We start from the raw sequence: 16,143 nt of genomic DNA on the forward strand, positions 1-16,143 counted from the left end.
GTGGTGGTGGTAGTGGGGGTTGTTTGCTTGTTATCCCATTTTATTTGATAGGTCAGATGGAAATTGGGGGGGGGTAGATACAAAGGGAGAGAAAAAATTAGACACCTGCAGACTTTCTTCATGACTTGTAAGGTGTCTCTGCAGCAAGTGGGGAATGGGGGCTCAGACTCAGGTCCTTGTGTGGGTACTTGCACATAGTACTATGCACACTTGAACAGGTGCACATTGCACTAGTCACATATTTAGATTTGTGTAGGTTTGTGCATATTTATATTACACTTTGGGATTCATTAAAATCTTTAGAACTTGTCGCTTCTCCTAACATATCAATGAATATATATAAACTATATATATATATATATATATATATATATATATATATATATTATATAATTTCAGGGTCATAATAGCAAAAAAAAAACCATGAAATATTTTATTGTAATCATCATCACCACCATCATCACCAAAACCATTTTTCTGAACTGTTCTTTATAAATTTGCTTTCCAAGCTGAGGCCAACCAGTAAGCTCTAAAGTCATCTCTACCTAAAATCATTAAGATGTTCCTATGGTATTTTTTACTTAAAAATCAGTAAAAGATGAATTGAAACAGAAATATTAGAATGTCATTTGTGTAATATAAACAAAATGCACAATTCTGTGAGTTGTGAAAGCTTCCAGTGAAAGGGATGGGATATGGAACTTTGGTGGTTGGAATTGTATAGAACTGTAAAATCCTACAATCTTGTCAATAATTATTAAGTAAATTTAAAAAACCCTATGACTTAAAAGTAAAATTGAATCAGAAACAAGAAAAATAGGGAAGTCTTCAAAGTGATTAAAATCCACATCTAACAAATAGTAATTTGTTTTCATTAAGGTCAACTGACATTGCCAACCCACACCCTAAACTGTCAAACAAAGAAAAAAGTGAAATTCTTAACAAGCAGGAGGGTGTGAAACAAAAAGTAACTCTAAAGTCACAGTTACAGAACACAGACAAGGGAAGTTCCATTCACTGGAGCAGGAGGGAAGACTTCCTGAAAGAAGAGGCAGCCCAGCAGGGGCCTGGAGATAAGAAAACCATCCAAGCAGAAACTGAGAAATTATGTGAAAAGTGTGCCACACCTCTGCAAACATAATGATTCTGAGACAATTACAGCTAGCTTGATTTTTACAAGTGTGGCTTCAACAGATGCAGAGAAAAGTTTTAAAATAGGAACTCAAAGGGGTGTCACCACTTTTATTTGCTCTATGACACTTTTGTTCTCTTGATTGTAAGACTCAGGGGGTCCCACAGTAGGTGACATCTTGTAATAAAATCACATTTACAGTCTTTTTGTGTAAGTGCATACAATATGATTTATCTTACAAGAGGATAATTATTTGATGAAACATGATGATGCTGACACTTAGGATGAAGGCTTGAGCTTGGCGGTGATTATTTGAAATGAAGAAGAGTGGAGTATTCACGGGATTTTCTGATATGCCCTGTTAAGAACACACAAAGAAAATCACTCTACTTATGTCCATACAACTGTTATTCCCTATAGCTGCAAGGATAGTGACCATTGACCAATGAATGAATGGGTCAACCCAGTGTGATCTATTCATACAATAGGATGTTACTCAGCCTTAAAAAGGAAAGCCTTGTGTATTGGGGGTGGGGGGAAGGCAAGTCCTGGAAAAGGACGACAGAGGATCTAGTGGTGGTAGTATTGTTATGTGGAAAACTGAGATATGTTATGCATATACAAACTATTGTATTTACTGTCTACTGTAAAATCATTAATCCTCTAATAAAGAAATTTAAAAAAACAAGGAAAGATTTGCTGTCATCTGCTATAGCACACATAAACCTTGAGGATAGGATGCTGAGGAAAGTAAATCAGACTCAGAAGGACAGATACAGATGATTTCACTTGTTACCATCAGGGTTGACAAATTCATGCAAACAGAAAGCCTAAGGTGTTTCTGAGGCCTGGAAGTTGGGGTAGGAAATGTAGGGGGAGATTCTGCTTAATGGGTCCAGACATTCAGCTTTGCTTTCAATTATCTCATACTTTATGTTCATTAATGGTGTGGGGGTGGGTGGGAGGGGCACAGCAAAGCATTACTTCGGCATAAGCAACTCAGGAGGTTGAATATAGGACTTCATGCCAGTACACAGTGCTGTAGTCACTGTATCTCCCATTAGGTTGCCAACATTTACTTTTCAAGAGGGAAAGAATTCTTGAGATGAAACACACAAGAGACACATGCAGACACACACACACACACACACACACACACACACACTATGTGCTTGATACTATAAAGTTATGCCTAGCCAGGCAGGGGGTAGATAGCATAATAGTTATAAAGAGGCTCTCATGCCTGAGGCTTCAAAGTCCTAGGTTCAGTTCCCCACATCACCATAACCTAGAGCTGAGCAGTGCTCTGGTAAGAAAAATGAAGAAGAAAGAAAGAAAGAAAGAAAGAAAGAAAGAAAGAAAGAAAGAAAGAGAGAAAGAAAGAGAAAAAGAAAGGAAGAGCCCAGGTGATAAGTTTTACATCAATTGAATTTTACAAAGAGTTTAAAGAATGGATTGAGGACCCCCCTAACCCCCTGCTGAAGGGGAAGGGGAAGGAGAAGGGTGTCTGCCAGCTGGCCCAGCCCCTCCGGGCCCATGGTGCTGGTGACTTAATAAAAAAAAAAAAAATTAAAAAATAAATTGACATCAAGAAGCTGGAAATGTGAAGAAAGAAGAAATAACCTGGTAGAAAGACTGAAGCCACAGTGTTGTAAAGAGAGAAAATGGTGGGCACCAGGTAGTGGTGCCCCTAGTTGAATGCACATGTTACAATGAGCAAGGACATGGGTTCAAACCTCTGGTCCCCACACGCAGGGGAAAAGCTTCACAAGTGGTGAAGCACCGCTGTAGGCGTCTGTATGTCTCTCTCTCTCTCTATCTCCCCCTTCCTCTCAGTTTCTGGCTGTCTCTATCCAATAAATAAATAGAAAGAAAAAGAGAGAGAGAGAGAGAAAGAAAGAGAGAGACAGTATGAGAAGGTGGACAGAAGAGGTTACAAGACTCACCATCGTCTGAAAACCCAGAAGGCGAAGCCCATCAGACAGAGCAGGGAGGGTAGCAGGACTGTCCAGATCACCCAACTGACAGAGGAGGAGTGTCCTGGCAACATAAGAAAAGGCCTTCACTTCAGAACCCAGCCCCTGTTCTCTTCCTCCCAGCCATAGTGTCTACTGGGCACCAGCATGGAGAACAGCTTCGCCATCCTCTGCTCCTGCCACTTTGCTCACCAGAGACCACACCTGCCTTCTGTCCCCTCACTCAACCTGTAAGCCCTTTCTTCTCACCTCGGATGCCTATACCTTAGATCTTCCCATTTAATCCCCTTTTCTTGAAAGATCATGAGAGAGAGAGAAGATATGCCAGATGGCCACATTGGCATATGCAGTGCTGGGGATTGGAGCTGAACTTGGGACCTCAAAGCCCTGCACTCTACCTCTGAGCTCCTTCTGCAGACGGATCAGTTTTATTCTGGTTGTGAGTGAAGTCCCAGAGACCTCTTTCTTTCTCTACCTCCTCTCTCTTTCTTTTATAGAATCCCACCCACTTAGTCCAGCCCAAGGCCCTTTCTCTCTCACCCCAGTGCAGGAGCAGGTCCTGGCCTCCTAGGCTGCTGTGCCTCACCCGGCAAGCCAGGCCTGAAGCCTCCCAGGCCGCCACGTCCAGGGTGACCCGCAGATACCAAGTCCCATCCGCTTGGGGCAGGAGGTCCTCTCGCTGAGTGCCCATTTGCTCCTGTTCACCCTGCATCCACATGGCCCACACGGGTTTGGGGTGGAAACCTGAGATGTGACACACCAGCAGCAGCCGGCCTGGCCCAGGCGGGGGCCCAGGAGACAACCAGGCCTCTGGCTTCACTGGAGGAGGAAAGACAAGTGTGACATGAGGACTTCAGTGTACAGCACCTCTAAAAGCCATCCCATTGGACAGGGAGCTTTCTCACTTGGTTTGGAATCAGCCACTCTCAGGCACCTCCTGCTGGCGAGTGGGGGGATGGCAGTGGCAGGTGAGGAGGAGCAGGACTGACCTTGCCTTTGTAGCTCTGCCTTGCCCGCCATCAGGATGCCCAGGAGGAATCGGGGGCAAGTCTCCAGCAGCAGCTTCCGGGTGGTGTCACAGATGCCATGATACTTCTCAATCACCTCGCATACCTGCTGTGCCGAAGTGCCGCCCTCTGGGGCGGGTTGGCAGGACCCGTTCTGGAAGCTCAAGAAATCCAGCCCTCCTATACCTCCTCTCAAAAAGCTGTGGATGGCACCCCCATAATGAAGCTCACAGCCTGCTATGCCTTGAATCTCAAACGGGTCTGGAAAGGAGGGAAAGAGAAAGGGCTTAGGAGATGGTGAAGGCAAACCCAGTGGCAGTATAAAGTGATTTCTTCGAAAGTAGAGAAAGTAGAGTCTGAGAGAGAAGACATGTGCGCGCACGCGCGCGCACACACACACACACACACACACACACACACACACACACATTGAGAGAGAGAGAAAGAAAGAGAGAGAGAGTGAGAGAGAGAACAATAGGACAATAGGAGAGGACATCTGGAAGCTCTGCTGAGAGAGAGAGAGAGAACACAATAGGAGAGGACATCTGGAAGAAGCTCTGCTGAGGCGAGAGACTGAGAGAGGAGCAGGGGTTGGTTAAGGTGAAGCCCTCAAGGGACAGAACTAGTAGGTAAAGTCCAGGGTGCAGGGACAGGTGCTCTGAAATTGACACAGTGGGTGAAACCTAATTATCAGTAGCCTGCCTGTGGTTAGTATGCTCAAAGTCTGTGTGGAAAAGAAAAGAACAGCAACTCACATCCCCACCCCAATCCTACTAATCATGTCCTTTGGAAATAAGGAAGTTAGGCAGTTTGAAGAACTGCATAATAGTTCAGGAGGTAGAATTCTTGGGCATTTATCCAAAGAGTCCCTTAATACTAATTTGAAGGGACATAGGAACCCCTATGTTCATAGCTGCATTATTCACAGTAGCCAGAGTAGAAGCAGCCTAAATGCTCAACAGATGACTGATTAAAGAAGTTATGGGGTATCTACTCCGTGGACTACTACTCTGCAACCCAAAATGATAGTGTCCTTTGGGAAAAAAAATGAATGAAGCTGGGAGTGATTATGCTTATCAAGAGAAGCAAAGAGATGAAAAACTACTAGATGGTTTCAGTTATATGTGGAATCTGGAGAGCTAATACATATGAGCTTGAAAAAAAAAACACAAGCAAGCAAACTATTTCTAAAACTTGTGAGAACTGTGGTGATTATTTTTGGGAGGTTGGAAAGTGGGAATACACAGTTTTGATGGTGGGTACAGTATGGAACTATATACACTTGTAACTTACTATTAATTACAAATAAAAAATAAAAAAAAAGCATAACTTGGACTGAGTTTGATGTATTGGGGTGGGTGGGTGGCGGTCCAAGTTCTGGAACATAATGGTAGAGGAGAACCTAGAGGGGTTGAATTGCTATGTGGAAAACTGAGAAATGTTAAAAACTATCACAAATGAACAATGACAAAATCACTAATAAAATAATTAAAATTAGGGCAACCTCACTGATGCCCAGAATCAAGACTTCTTGTCTTGCACAAAAATATTATCTTCTATTTTTTGAATTTTCTTTTACTGCTCAGCTCTGCATTACACTAGTGCTGGAGGTTGAACCTGGAATCTAAGAGCGTTGGGCATGAAAGTTGTTTCACATAAACATTATAATATCTCCACAACCCATAGTGATATCTTCTTTTTAACAATATAACAGATCAGACTGAACACATTAGTGCCAGAGAGATAACCTGGTGACTGGGTGCCTTCACCATCACCATTTTAGTACCCCTTTCCCAAACTCCTACCCCCCACTTCTGACCTCTATAATATTACCATCCCAACTGGGGCAAGGGGTGGGGTGAGGGAAAGCTTCTCAAGACCTCTCCCAAGGCTGTTGCCCCTTTATCTTTAAACATAAAGAGAGAGAGAGATAGAGAGAGGGAAAAAAAGGCTTGTTTGAACCATATCTTTCCTATGTCTGTCTCCTTCCCACTGTCCACTTGAGAGAGGAGGCTGAAGACCTGCTGGGAAATGGTAGTAGCACTGAGAACAGGAATTCAAATGTGGAAAGGGGGCTTCTTGCTTAGGATTCAAGATAAACAAGTTGCCCCCAAACCAGGCAGGGCTTTGCCTACCAGAGAAGAGTGCCAGGAGCAGCAGGAGGCAGGAGAGCTCTGAAGGAATAGAGTGGGAATGGGAGAAAAGTTCCAGAGAAGCAAGTCTGTACAGATACACAAGCAGGCAGAAGAGAGTTCCCAGAAGATCTGGCCTGCACCCAGAGAGACAGAAAAGCCCCCAGATCAGATGACTGGACTCACACTCCAGGTGGAACTTATGGGCATGATCCTGCACTTCCCTGATAAATCCCAAGAGGTAGACTCGGAAGAGCTCCTCTAGCTCCGTTATCTCAGCTTCACTGAAGTTGCCCTTGGACCAGGGCTTCAAGAAGATGGCAGTCTCTGATTTAGTGTCCCAGCCATGAATCTGCAGCTCATCCAGCCAGCCAGAGCCCTGATTTTGGGCCCAGGAACTGTTGGCGAAGATTGAGATCTGAATGAGATGGAAAGAGATTGGATCCTGGGTAACTGTAGAAGAAAGAAGAAAAAGGGATAGAGAGGTACACATGGAATACATTCTCAGAAGGGAAGGAGAGAATTAAACATGGAAAAGCTACAGAGAGAATGGAGCCCTCTGTAGAATAGCAGGGCCTGAGACCATTTTCTGCCCAGGGGTTCCATTCTCAGCCACTAGGGAGAAGAGAAAGGTAGGAGACAGGAGGACCATCCTATGGAGGTCACTGGGGGTGTTTCATGCTTCCAGGCCCCTGCACTTAGGGATCTGTCAGAGCCACTCTTACCTCCCTGGTCCTTGCTGTCTGCCCCCAGGAAGAGAGCTGCCAGCAATAGGAGAGGCAGGGAGAGCATCTCACTGGCAGCTGGGACTTCTGACTCTCAGCTGGTCTTTGATCTCTGATGTCAGTAAACCGTTTTCATATTGCTGTCTGGTGACTTCCTCTCCTTTCCAACTGTCAAGTCTCTTCCTCATCCACACAGCACAGAGGAGCAAAGCATGCCTCCCACCACCCAGGGCCTCCCACTCAGTTTCTCATTTCCACTCCATCCTCTTCTAGAAGTTTTTTTTTTTTTTCCTCCTACTTCCCTACTCTCCAGCTTTTCTCCCTGACCTCAGCATACTCCCAGTCCTTTATTTTCACATCTGCTAAATAAAAGGTCGATGCCAGGTGTTGGCTCTGCTTGCAGCCTCTTTAGTCTAGAAGGATCTTTTTGGTTTATCCCAGTTTGACATTCTTCCCCACAGAACCCTTTCTTCCCTGGCACTTAAACTTTACTACTTGCCTTAGTTCTCCCAGGTTCTCTTTCTGTCCCCAGCCTTACCCTATCCCCACCACACACACACACTCACAAATTCTTATTTCCACATGTGCATTCTATGGTCCATGTATGTATATGCATGCGTGTGTGTGTATGTGTGTGTGTGTGTGTGTGTGTTGACAGTTATTTCTATGAAGGCAAGGCATTGAAAACTCTTCCAGCTTTATGCACTACAGACACAAACCCCCAAATCAAACATGATAACTACTGACGTTTGTGTGTATCTGCCAGACCACTTCTGAGCTCTGGCTTACTGTGGTGCTATGGATTGAACCTGGGACCTTTGGTGTCTCAGGAATTTAAAGTATGTTATATAATTGCTCCACTTTCTCTCTCCAGCCCCAACTGTTACAGGCTGTAAATGAAACAAATTTATTGTATACCTTAACAATATTTTGAGAATAAAAAAAAAAAAACACTTTTTTATACTGGCGTATGATCTTCTTTTCCATAACTCTTGCTCTGGAGTCTTGAGAAATAGATATTCAATCGACAAGTAGAACTTTAGCAGTTATCTTCTTCTGTGGAGCTTCAATCTCAATCAAAGAGAAGTTTAAATAGGAACATCTCCTTGTCTTTCTGCATCACATTGCTGGCCACAATGCAGGTCTGTTTTTGGTCTTTCTTGCCATACGAAGTAGCATGTGAAGGGAATGGAGGCTGTCATGTTTTCATGGAACACCCTATGTTGTCATCATTCACTTTCTCATCTCTTTGGAGAGTTGTAACAATATGTTGGGTTGTAGGAAAAGTCATGATGTGTTTTGCTATGCAAACATGTGACACGACTTTTCTCATACACAATATTGAGCATCCTCTGAGTGAAGTATTTGAACACTAGTAGATAGGACAACCTTCAGGAAAATTCTTGATTTTTCTCCAAAAAAAAAAATTCCAAGGTAAAAAAACAAATGTGCATTCATTTACATATCGTTTTCTGGAAATGTGTCAACAAGCCATTCCACAGAGAATGAATGGCTTTTTATCAATGAATACCATCTGCATAAATAAGAATGTGCAAAATGAGTAAGATAGCATGCTCTACTCCCAGAAATAAAAAAGTCACAATATTAATCAGAGTATCCTTCCTCCAAAATTAGCACTGCCTCACTGCAAAATACAGAAAAATTCTCCAAATTTCAAGGTATGTGAGTCCAAATGAACTTTCTTGGCTCTAGTTCATGACATAATGGAATCTACTTTGGGACCAGCACTCAGAGACAATAGCAGAGACTTAGCACGTTTCTCTATAAGTCATTCATTGTGGGTTAAATACCCAAGTTTCAGGACAGGAGGTGGGTACAATCACTGCTCCACACAAGTACACACTGGAAAGGTAGCAGCCAGATTAAGGAGGATAGGAGAAGGTGCCAACTGCTTCAGTGAGAGTCCCACCATGTCCTGGTGTGGCCTCAAATAGGGACATGCCCTGGAAACCAGAAAGGACTAAAGAAAAGGGAATTACTAGACCTCCAGCTCCATGGCAAAGTCAAACAGTTGGACTCCTCACACTGTTATAATAAGCATATAGTAAGAATATAAAGTAAAATTGTTAGATACTTACATCTATAAACTACAATGGGGGTCCGGCGGTAGTGGGTTAAGCGCATGTGGTGCAAAGTGCGAGGACCAGCATAAGGATCCCGGTTCCAGCCCCTACTCCCCATCTGCCTGGTGGTCACTTCATAAGCGGTGAAGCAGGTCTGCAGGTGTCTATCTTTCTCTCCCCTTCTCTGTCTTCCCCTCCTCTTTCAATTTCTCTCTGTCCTATACAACAATGACAACAATAATAACAACAACAATAATAACTACAACAACAATAAACAAACAACAAGGTCAGCAAAAGGGAGGTAAGGAATTAAAAAGAAAACTGTAGTAAGAATATAAATATATCTATACATTTTGTAGCAAGTGTATGTAATAAAAATAAAGATTTTAGAAGGCAGATAAATTATCTTCACCTGGCTCATGTAATAAATGTCTTCATTGTTCTTAAAAAAAAAAATGCCAGGGCCATGAGGTGGCACACCTGGAGCTCCTGCTAATGGACCTGAGTTCAAGCCTCTGGTCCCCACCTGTAGTAGGAAAGCTTCCCAAGTGGTGAGGTAGAGCTGCAGGTGTCTCTCTGCCTCTATTCCTCTCTATTCTCCCTCCCCTATCAATTTATCTCTGTATCTATCCAATAATAAATAAAGTAAAATAAAATTTAAAAAAATGCCTACCCCACTAGGGAAAGATAAAAACAGACTGGGCTTATGGATTGATCTGCCACTGCCCATGTCCAGCATAGGTCCTTATTCTCATCTGCTCTATTCCTACTTTTTGGTTCTGTCTATAAAACATTTTGTCCTGCTTTATATCTTGCCACCTTTCAGTCACAGAGTTGCAGATTCTACTGTAATGATTCCATCATGACTTCCCTGGGCAGACAACTTCATCAGTGTGTCCCAAACCTTCACCTTTCCAGAGCTCTACCTCACTAGAGAAAGATAGAAACAAGGTGAGAGTATGAATCAACCTTCCAACACCCATGTCCACAGAGAAGCAACTACAGAAGCTAAAACTCCCATGTTCTGCACCCCATAAAGAATTCTGATCCAGGGTGGGGATAGATAGCATAATGGTTATGCAAAGAGACCCTCCTGCCTGAGGCTCCAAGATCCCAAGTTCAATCCCCTGCACCACCATAAGCCAGAGCTGAACAATGGTGCTCTGGTTGAAGAAGAAGAATAAGAAAAAGAAAATGAAGAAGGAGGAGGAGAAGGAGAAGGAGAATTAGAATTCTGATCCATATTCCCAGAAGGGGAGAAATGTTATGGGAAGATGAACAAGATAAACAGAGGACTCTAGACTCCAGTTCCTTCAAGACCTGGAGATAGAAGAAGGGAAAAAAAGAAAGAGATTCAGAAGTAGCAATAGGTATGATTTAGAAAGGAGGATAAAACAGAACTATTAAAAAATGGGCAAATATATATTAATTTAGATAGTTATAGAAATAAGAGTCAACCCGTATCTGTGACATTGGGAGAACCACTGCAGTTTCCAAGAGAGAATGGGGGAATAGAACTCTGGTGTTAGGAACAGTGTGGAATTATACTCTTTATATCGTAATTTATTAAAACACTAAAAGAAAATGAGAAAGAAAGAAAGAAAGAAAGAAAGAAAGAAAGAAAGAAGAAAGGAAGGAAGGAAGAGTTGCAAACTGTATAAAAGAAAAAGTCCCATTAGGATCAGGGCTCAGCTTTTGGATGGGAATCTGCTGAGCTAGGGCTCAACACTAATAAACACTGCTTCTTAAAATAAATAAATAAGGGAGTTGGGCGGTAGTGCAGTGGGTTAAGCACAGGTGGTGCAAGGATCTGGGTTGGAGCCCCTGGCTCCCCACCTGCAGAAGAATCGCTTCACAAGCAGTGAAGCAGGTCTGCAGGTGTCTATCTTTCTCTCCCCCTCTCTGTCTTCCCCTCCTCTCTCCATTTCTTTCTGTCCTATCCAATAAAAACAACAGCAATAATAACTACAACAATAAAAGCAAGGGCAACAAAATGGAATAAACAAACATTTAAAAAATAAATCAGTAAATAAATAAATAAATAAATTTCTTGGCACAGACTCAGGAAAAAATAATAAAACATCATATCAGTATTGATGAACTCAGAGACTCTCAGAAGGGGGATAAGGAGGAGCAACTAAGTATACCACACCTTGATAACAGCTGTCCTAGAACTGGTGTTTCTCTAGGGAAAACAACCAAAGTATTAAACCTAATTAGTTATACTGTTTTTTTTTTAATATGGTACTGGAGACAAACAAAGAGAGTCATGCATGTAATAAAGTCATGGGGGCCAGGCGGTAGTGCAGCGGGCTAAGCACACATGGCGCACAAGCTCAAAGATACCGGTTTGAGCCCCTGGCACCCCACCTGTAGGGAGTTCACTTTACAAGTGGTGAAGCAGGTAAAAATAAATAAATAAATAAAAAGGAAAAAAGGGAAAAAAAGTCATTATATTGCCTCCCAGACACAATTTTTATTCTTTTTTATTTTCTATTTACTTTTTTTTTACGTTTGAGTACTTTATTCTTTTTTTTTAATTATTTATAAAATGGAAATATTGATGAAACCATAGGATAAGAGGGGTTCAATTCTACACATTTTCCATGACTAGAACTGTGTATCCCATCCCCTCCGTTGAAAACTTTCCTATTCTTTATCCCTCTGGGAATATGAACCCAGGATCACTATGGAGTACAGAAGGTTCGGAGGTCTGGCTACTGTAATTTCTTCCCTGCTGAACATGGGCATTGGCAGGTTAATCCGTACTCCCAGCCAGTCCCTATGGCTCTCTAGTGGGGCAGAGCTCTGGGGGGATGGGGGCTCCAGGACACACTGGTGGGGTCATCTGCCCAGAGAAGTCAGGTTGGCATCATAGTAGCATCTATTTACTTTTCTTCTTCTAGCGTTTGCCCTTCTTCCATAGCCAGTTAAATGGCTTTGAAAGTGACTGGGATCCATGTGGATTCAGTCGGCTAGGAAGGATCGTCAGTTTCCCCAATGAATGGGTACTCAAAGGATGCATCTATTTACTTTTAAGAGAAACAAATCAAAGCACAGATCCACTGTCTGTGAAGCTCCATTTATTTTTGTATTTGCTGCTTTCAGGGCCTTACTCATGGAAGGCATGCATTCTATCAATGAGCCACTTTCTAGGTTCAAGTTAGAACATTTTTCAAGGCTGGTGAAACAACAAAATGGTTATGCAAAAGGCTTTCATGCTTGAGGCTCTAAAGTCTCAGATTCAATCTTTGGCATTACCATAAGCCAGAACTGAGTAGCCCTCCTCTCTCTCTCTCTCTCTCTCTCTCATCTATCATCTATCAGTCTGTCTATCTATCTATCTATCTATCTATCTATCTATCTATCTATCTATCATCTATCCTCTCCTTTTCTCTGTAACTTTCACTCATTAAAATAAAATGAATAATAAATCTTAAAAATATTTTTTTCAAAACACACATTTACCTAAATAACTATTATTTTATCCTAAAGTAACCAAAGACAACTGCCTGATTATTTTCTTCTATCCAGATGAGATTCATATAATTTCCTAGGTAGCTAAGGCTTTTTTTCCCTCCAAGGTTATCACTGGGGCTCGGTGCCTACACTATGAATCCACTGTTACTGGAGGTTATTTTCTCCATTTTTGTGGTTTTTCTTGTTACTATTATTATTATTATTTTAATTATTTATTCCCTTTTGTTGCCTTTGTTGTTTTGTTGTAATTTTATTGTTGTTGTTATTGATGTCGTTGTTGGACAGGACGGAAAGAAATGGAGAGAGTAGGAAAAGATAGAGAGGAGGAGAGAAAGATAGACACCTGCAGATCTGCTTCACCACCTGTGAAGCAACTCCTCTGCAGGTGGGGAGCCAGGGGCTCGAACCTGGATCATTACTGGGGTCCATGTGCTTTGTGCCACCTGAGCTTAACCCACTGTGCTACCGCCCGACTCCCTTTCTTGTTATTATTATTGTTGTTTTCATTATTTCTGTTGTTGTTGGATAGGACAGAGAGAAATCAAGACACCAAAAAAGATGACAGAAGACCTAGTAGGGGTTATTTTGTTATGTGGAAAACTGAGAAATGTTATGCATGTACAAATTATTGTATTTACTGCCAAATGTAAAATATTAATCCCCCAATAGAGAAATTAAAAATCGGAAAATAAAAAAAGGAAAATGAACAAATAAATATTAAAAAATTATCAGAATCACATTCTGTGGTCACCAGTAGGAACATTCCAAGCTGCCCCAAAATCAAGAGAGGAGGGGAAGACAGAGAGGGGAAGAGAAAGATAGACACCTTCAGACCTGCTTCACTGCCTGTGAAGCGACCCCCACACACACATACTGCAGGTGGGGAGCCGGGGGCTTGAACCAGGATCCTTACACTGGTCCTTACACTTAGCACTATGTGCACTTAACCTGGTGAACTACTGCTCAGCCCCCAAAGTATTTTTTTTTATCTTCTATTTTTCCAGAGCATTGCTCAGCTTTGGCTTGTGCAGGGGATTAAACCTGGAATTTAGGAGCCTTAGGCATGAAAGTCTCTCTGCATAACCATTATGCTATCTCCACCACGCTAAGGCAATGTTTTTGTATATATATGCATTTTAATGTAGTTTAGATATTGGAATTTTTTCTAGTTACTGGTTTTAGTTGAAGCTTAAAATGTCCCATATATGACTTGCAGTCCTTTCATTTCTTCCATCACTGAGTTCCCTATTACTTACTAAGATGCCAAAGTTACTCCAAACTCTTGTAGAACCTTAACTGCTTCTTGTCATGCAGCATTACTCAGGTTGGATCCTGGCCCTCAAAGCACTTTGGTGCTTTGGTGTTTTTCTCTACATCTCTGTCTATCTGGGGGGAAAAAAAGAGGGGTGGTATACCTACTTGGGCACACACACGTTAGTGTGCAAGGACCTGAGTTTAAAACCTTAGTCCCCACCTGCAGGGGAGAAACTTCATGAGTGGTCAAGCAATGCTGCAGATGATTATCTCTGCCTCTCTATCTCCCATTTCTTTCTATCTTTATACTAAATAAATTTATTTATTTATTTATTTATTTATTTACCAGAGCTCTGGTTTACGGTGGTGCAGGGAATTGAACCTGGGACTTTGGAGCCTCAGACATGAGATTCTCTTTATATAACCATTATGCTACCTACCCCTGCCCTTAAAAATATGTTTAAAATATGTCCTGCAAACTAGACATTAGGTATTTCTTTAAAATAAGAATATGGTTCCTTTCAGTGAGAAAATATTATGTTGAAATTATTATATGAGTTCTAAATCAGAGTTGGTTTCTGAAATTTTAAAAATTATCAGAATTGGGAGTCAGGTGGTAGCACGGCGGTTAAGCACAGGTGGCACAAAGCACAAGGAACAGCATAAGGATCCCAGTTCAAGTCCGTGGCTCCCCAACTGTAGGGGAGTTGTTTCACAGGTGGTGAAGCAGGTCTGCAGGTATCTATCTTTCTCTCCCCCTCTCTGTCTCCCTCTCCTCTCTCCATTTCTCTCTGTCCTATCCAACAACAAAGACATCAATAATAACTACAACAATAAAACAAGAGCAACAAAAAAGGAAAATGAACAAATAAATATTTAAAAATTATCAGAATCACATTCTGTGGTCACCAGTAGGAACATTCCAAGCTGCCCCAATATCAGGACACATCTTCCTCAGGTGTAGCATAGAGTATACTATCCAGCCTCCCTTTGGAGGATGGAACATTCTCTACCATTGTTGATCCAAGTTGAGGGCAAGGTCCTATGGATGCCCACAAAGGGGTCTATTGTGTTGTTCCTGGTAGGAGTGACTGATAACAATGGAGAGAGGTCTAGGCCCATCATGTCTGTTTGGTAATCTCAGGACTTACTGACTAGGGCCCCGGCAGATGGGGTGGCCTGATAGTGACTAAAGAGTCATCGTTAAAGTATGCCAGTCTCTTGTCCTTATTCAGCTTTTGCAGTCCTTGCTTTGATGAAGTTAGCTTTAGAGTGAGTGAGAGAACTGTAATAGGAAGTAGGTGAGGAGGGTATCTAAGTCTAAGTAGACACTATTTCATTATGAACTTTATACTGACTCATTATAGACTATTGTGTATTTTTGCTTTCAGGTATAGATTTTGCCCTAATTTATGGATACATGTGAACATGTGCTCTCTTACGGGACCTGATCTAGGTTTTGGGATCTACAGGGATGCAGAGGTTACATAGGCTCCTAAGCTGAATATGGGCCCCAGGCCACATCAAATTGATGGGGTTTACAGTCAACAATATTTATACAACTTTCCCATATTTGGGAATTACTCTCTTCACTGATCCAGCTTTCGGGTCCTTCTGCCAGCCATGGCATCATCTCCCCAAACAATAACTTGGATCCACCTGCATATCAGATTTCAGGCTCAGGCAAAAAAAAAACCAAAAAAACAAAAACACTAGGATAGCCACAGGCCCTTTGGAATATAACTAAAATATGCCTAATAGCTATCTACAAAATGCAGGGACACCCAACTCTTTATCTGCATTGTTCCAGCCTTTAGGTCCATGATTGGTCAACAATTTGGCTTTGTATGTTAACTCTATTTTCAACCACCAGGTTCCAGATGCTAGCATGATGCCGACCAGACTTTCCTGGGAGTATAGATGGACCTGTCAATGTTCATGTTCAGCAGGGAAGCAATTATAGAAGCCAGACCTTCCACCTTTTATATCCCACAATGACCTTAGGTCTATACTCCCAGAGGGTTAAAGAATAGAAAAGCTATCAGGGGAGAAGATGGGATACAGACTTAAGGTAGTGTGAACTGTGTGAAGTTGTACCCCTCTTATCCTATAGTTTAGTCAATGTTTCCTTTTCCATAAATAAAAATATATATTAAATAAAAAATAAAGAAAAGTATGAAAGACTCAAAAAATTAAGGATACCATAGAAAATTATATATATATATCATAATCAGGTTCTAGGGAAATAGCTCACTTGGATAGAGAGCTTCTTTGCTATGTGTGTGAACCAAGTATAAGCCTGGTCCCACCACATTGAAAGAATGCTGTAGCATCTCTCCCTCTCTCTGCTTTC

General features: G+C 41.9%; 1 protein-coding gene across 5 annotated transcripts; it reads right to left on the reverse strand.

The window, feature by feature from the left end:
• Positions 1–1,222: 1,222 nt before the first annotated feature.
• Positions 1,223–7,155, reverse strand: LOC103120167 (T-cell surface glycoprotein CD1b-1-like). 5 transcript variants are annotated; one of them, XM_060197716.1, is made up of 6 exons: positions 6,973–7,155; positions 6,434–6,700; positions 4,014–4,376; positions 3,814–3,927; positions 3,079–3,172; positions 1,223–1,490 (listed from the first exon to the last, which is right to left on the reverse strand). In XM_060197716.1, exons 1-6 carry the CDS (start codon positions 7,037–7,039, stop codon positions 1,469–1,471), a joined length of 927 nt encoding a protein of 308 aa, XP_060053699.1. In that variant the 5' UTR covers positions 7,040–7,155; the 3' UTR covers positions 1,223–1,468. The 5 variants fall into 5 exon arrangements, with proteins under 5 accessions (XP_060053699.1, XP_060053700.1, XP_060053698.1 ...); XM_060197717.1 differs by having other exon boundaries at positions 4,098–4,376; positions 6,973–7,147; XM_060197715.1 differs by having other exon boundaries at positions 3,649–3,927; positions 6,973–7,143.
• Between the last annotated feature and the right edge of the window lie 8,988 nt (positions 7,156–16,143).

The sequence above is a fragment of the Erinaceus europaeus genome, chromosome 9, assembly GCF_950295315.1.
Source record: "Erinaceus europaeus chromosome 9, mEriEur2.1, whole genome shotgun sequence".
Taxonomy (NCBI): domain Eukaryota; kingdom Metazoa; phylum Chordata; class Mammalia; order Eulipotyphla; family Erinaceidae; genus Erinaceus; species Erinaceus europaeus.

Coding starts and splice junctions, on each gene's coding strand:
- LOC103120167 (XM_060197715.1), bottom strand. CDS start 7,039: ATGCTCTCCCTGCCTCTCCTATTGCTGGCAGCTCTCTTCCTGGGGGCA. Junction 3,173..3,648: donor GGACCTGCTCCTGCACTGGG/GTGAGAGAGAAA, acceptor TTATGTTGCCAG/GACACTCCTCCTCTGTCAGT. Junction 1,491..3,078: donor TTCTGGGTTTTCAGACGATG/GTGAGTCTTGTA, acceptor TGTTCTTAACAG/GGCATATCAGAAAATCCCGT.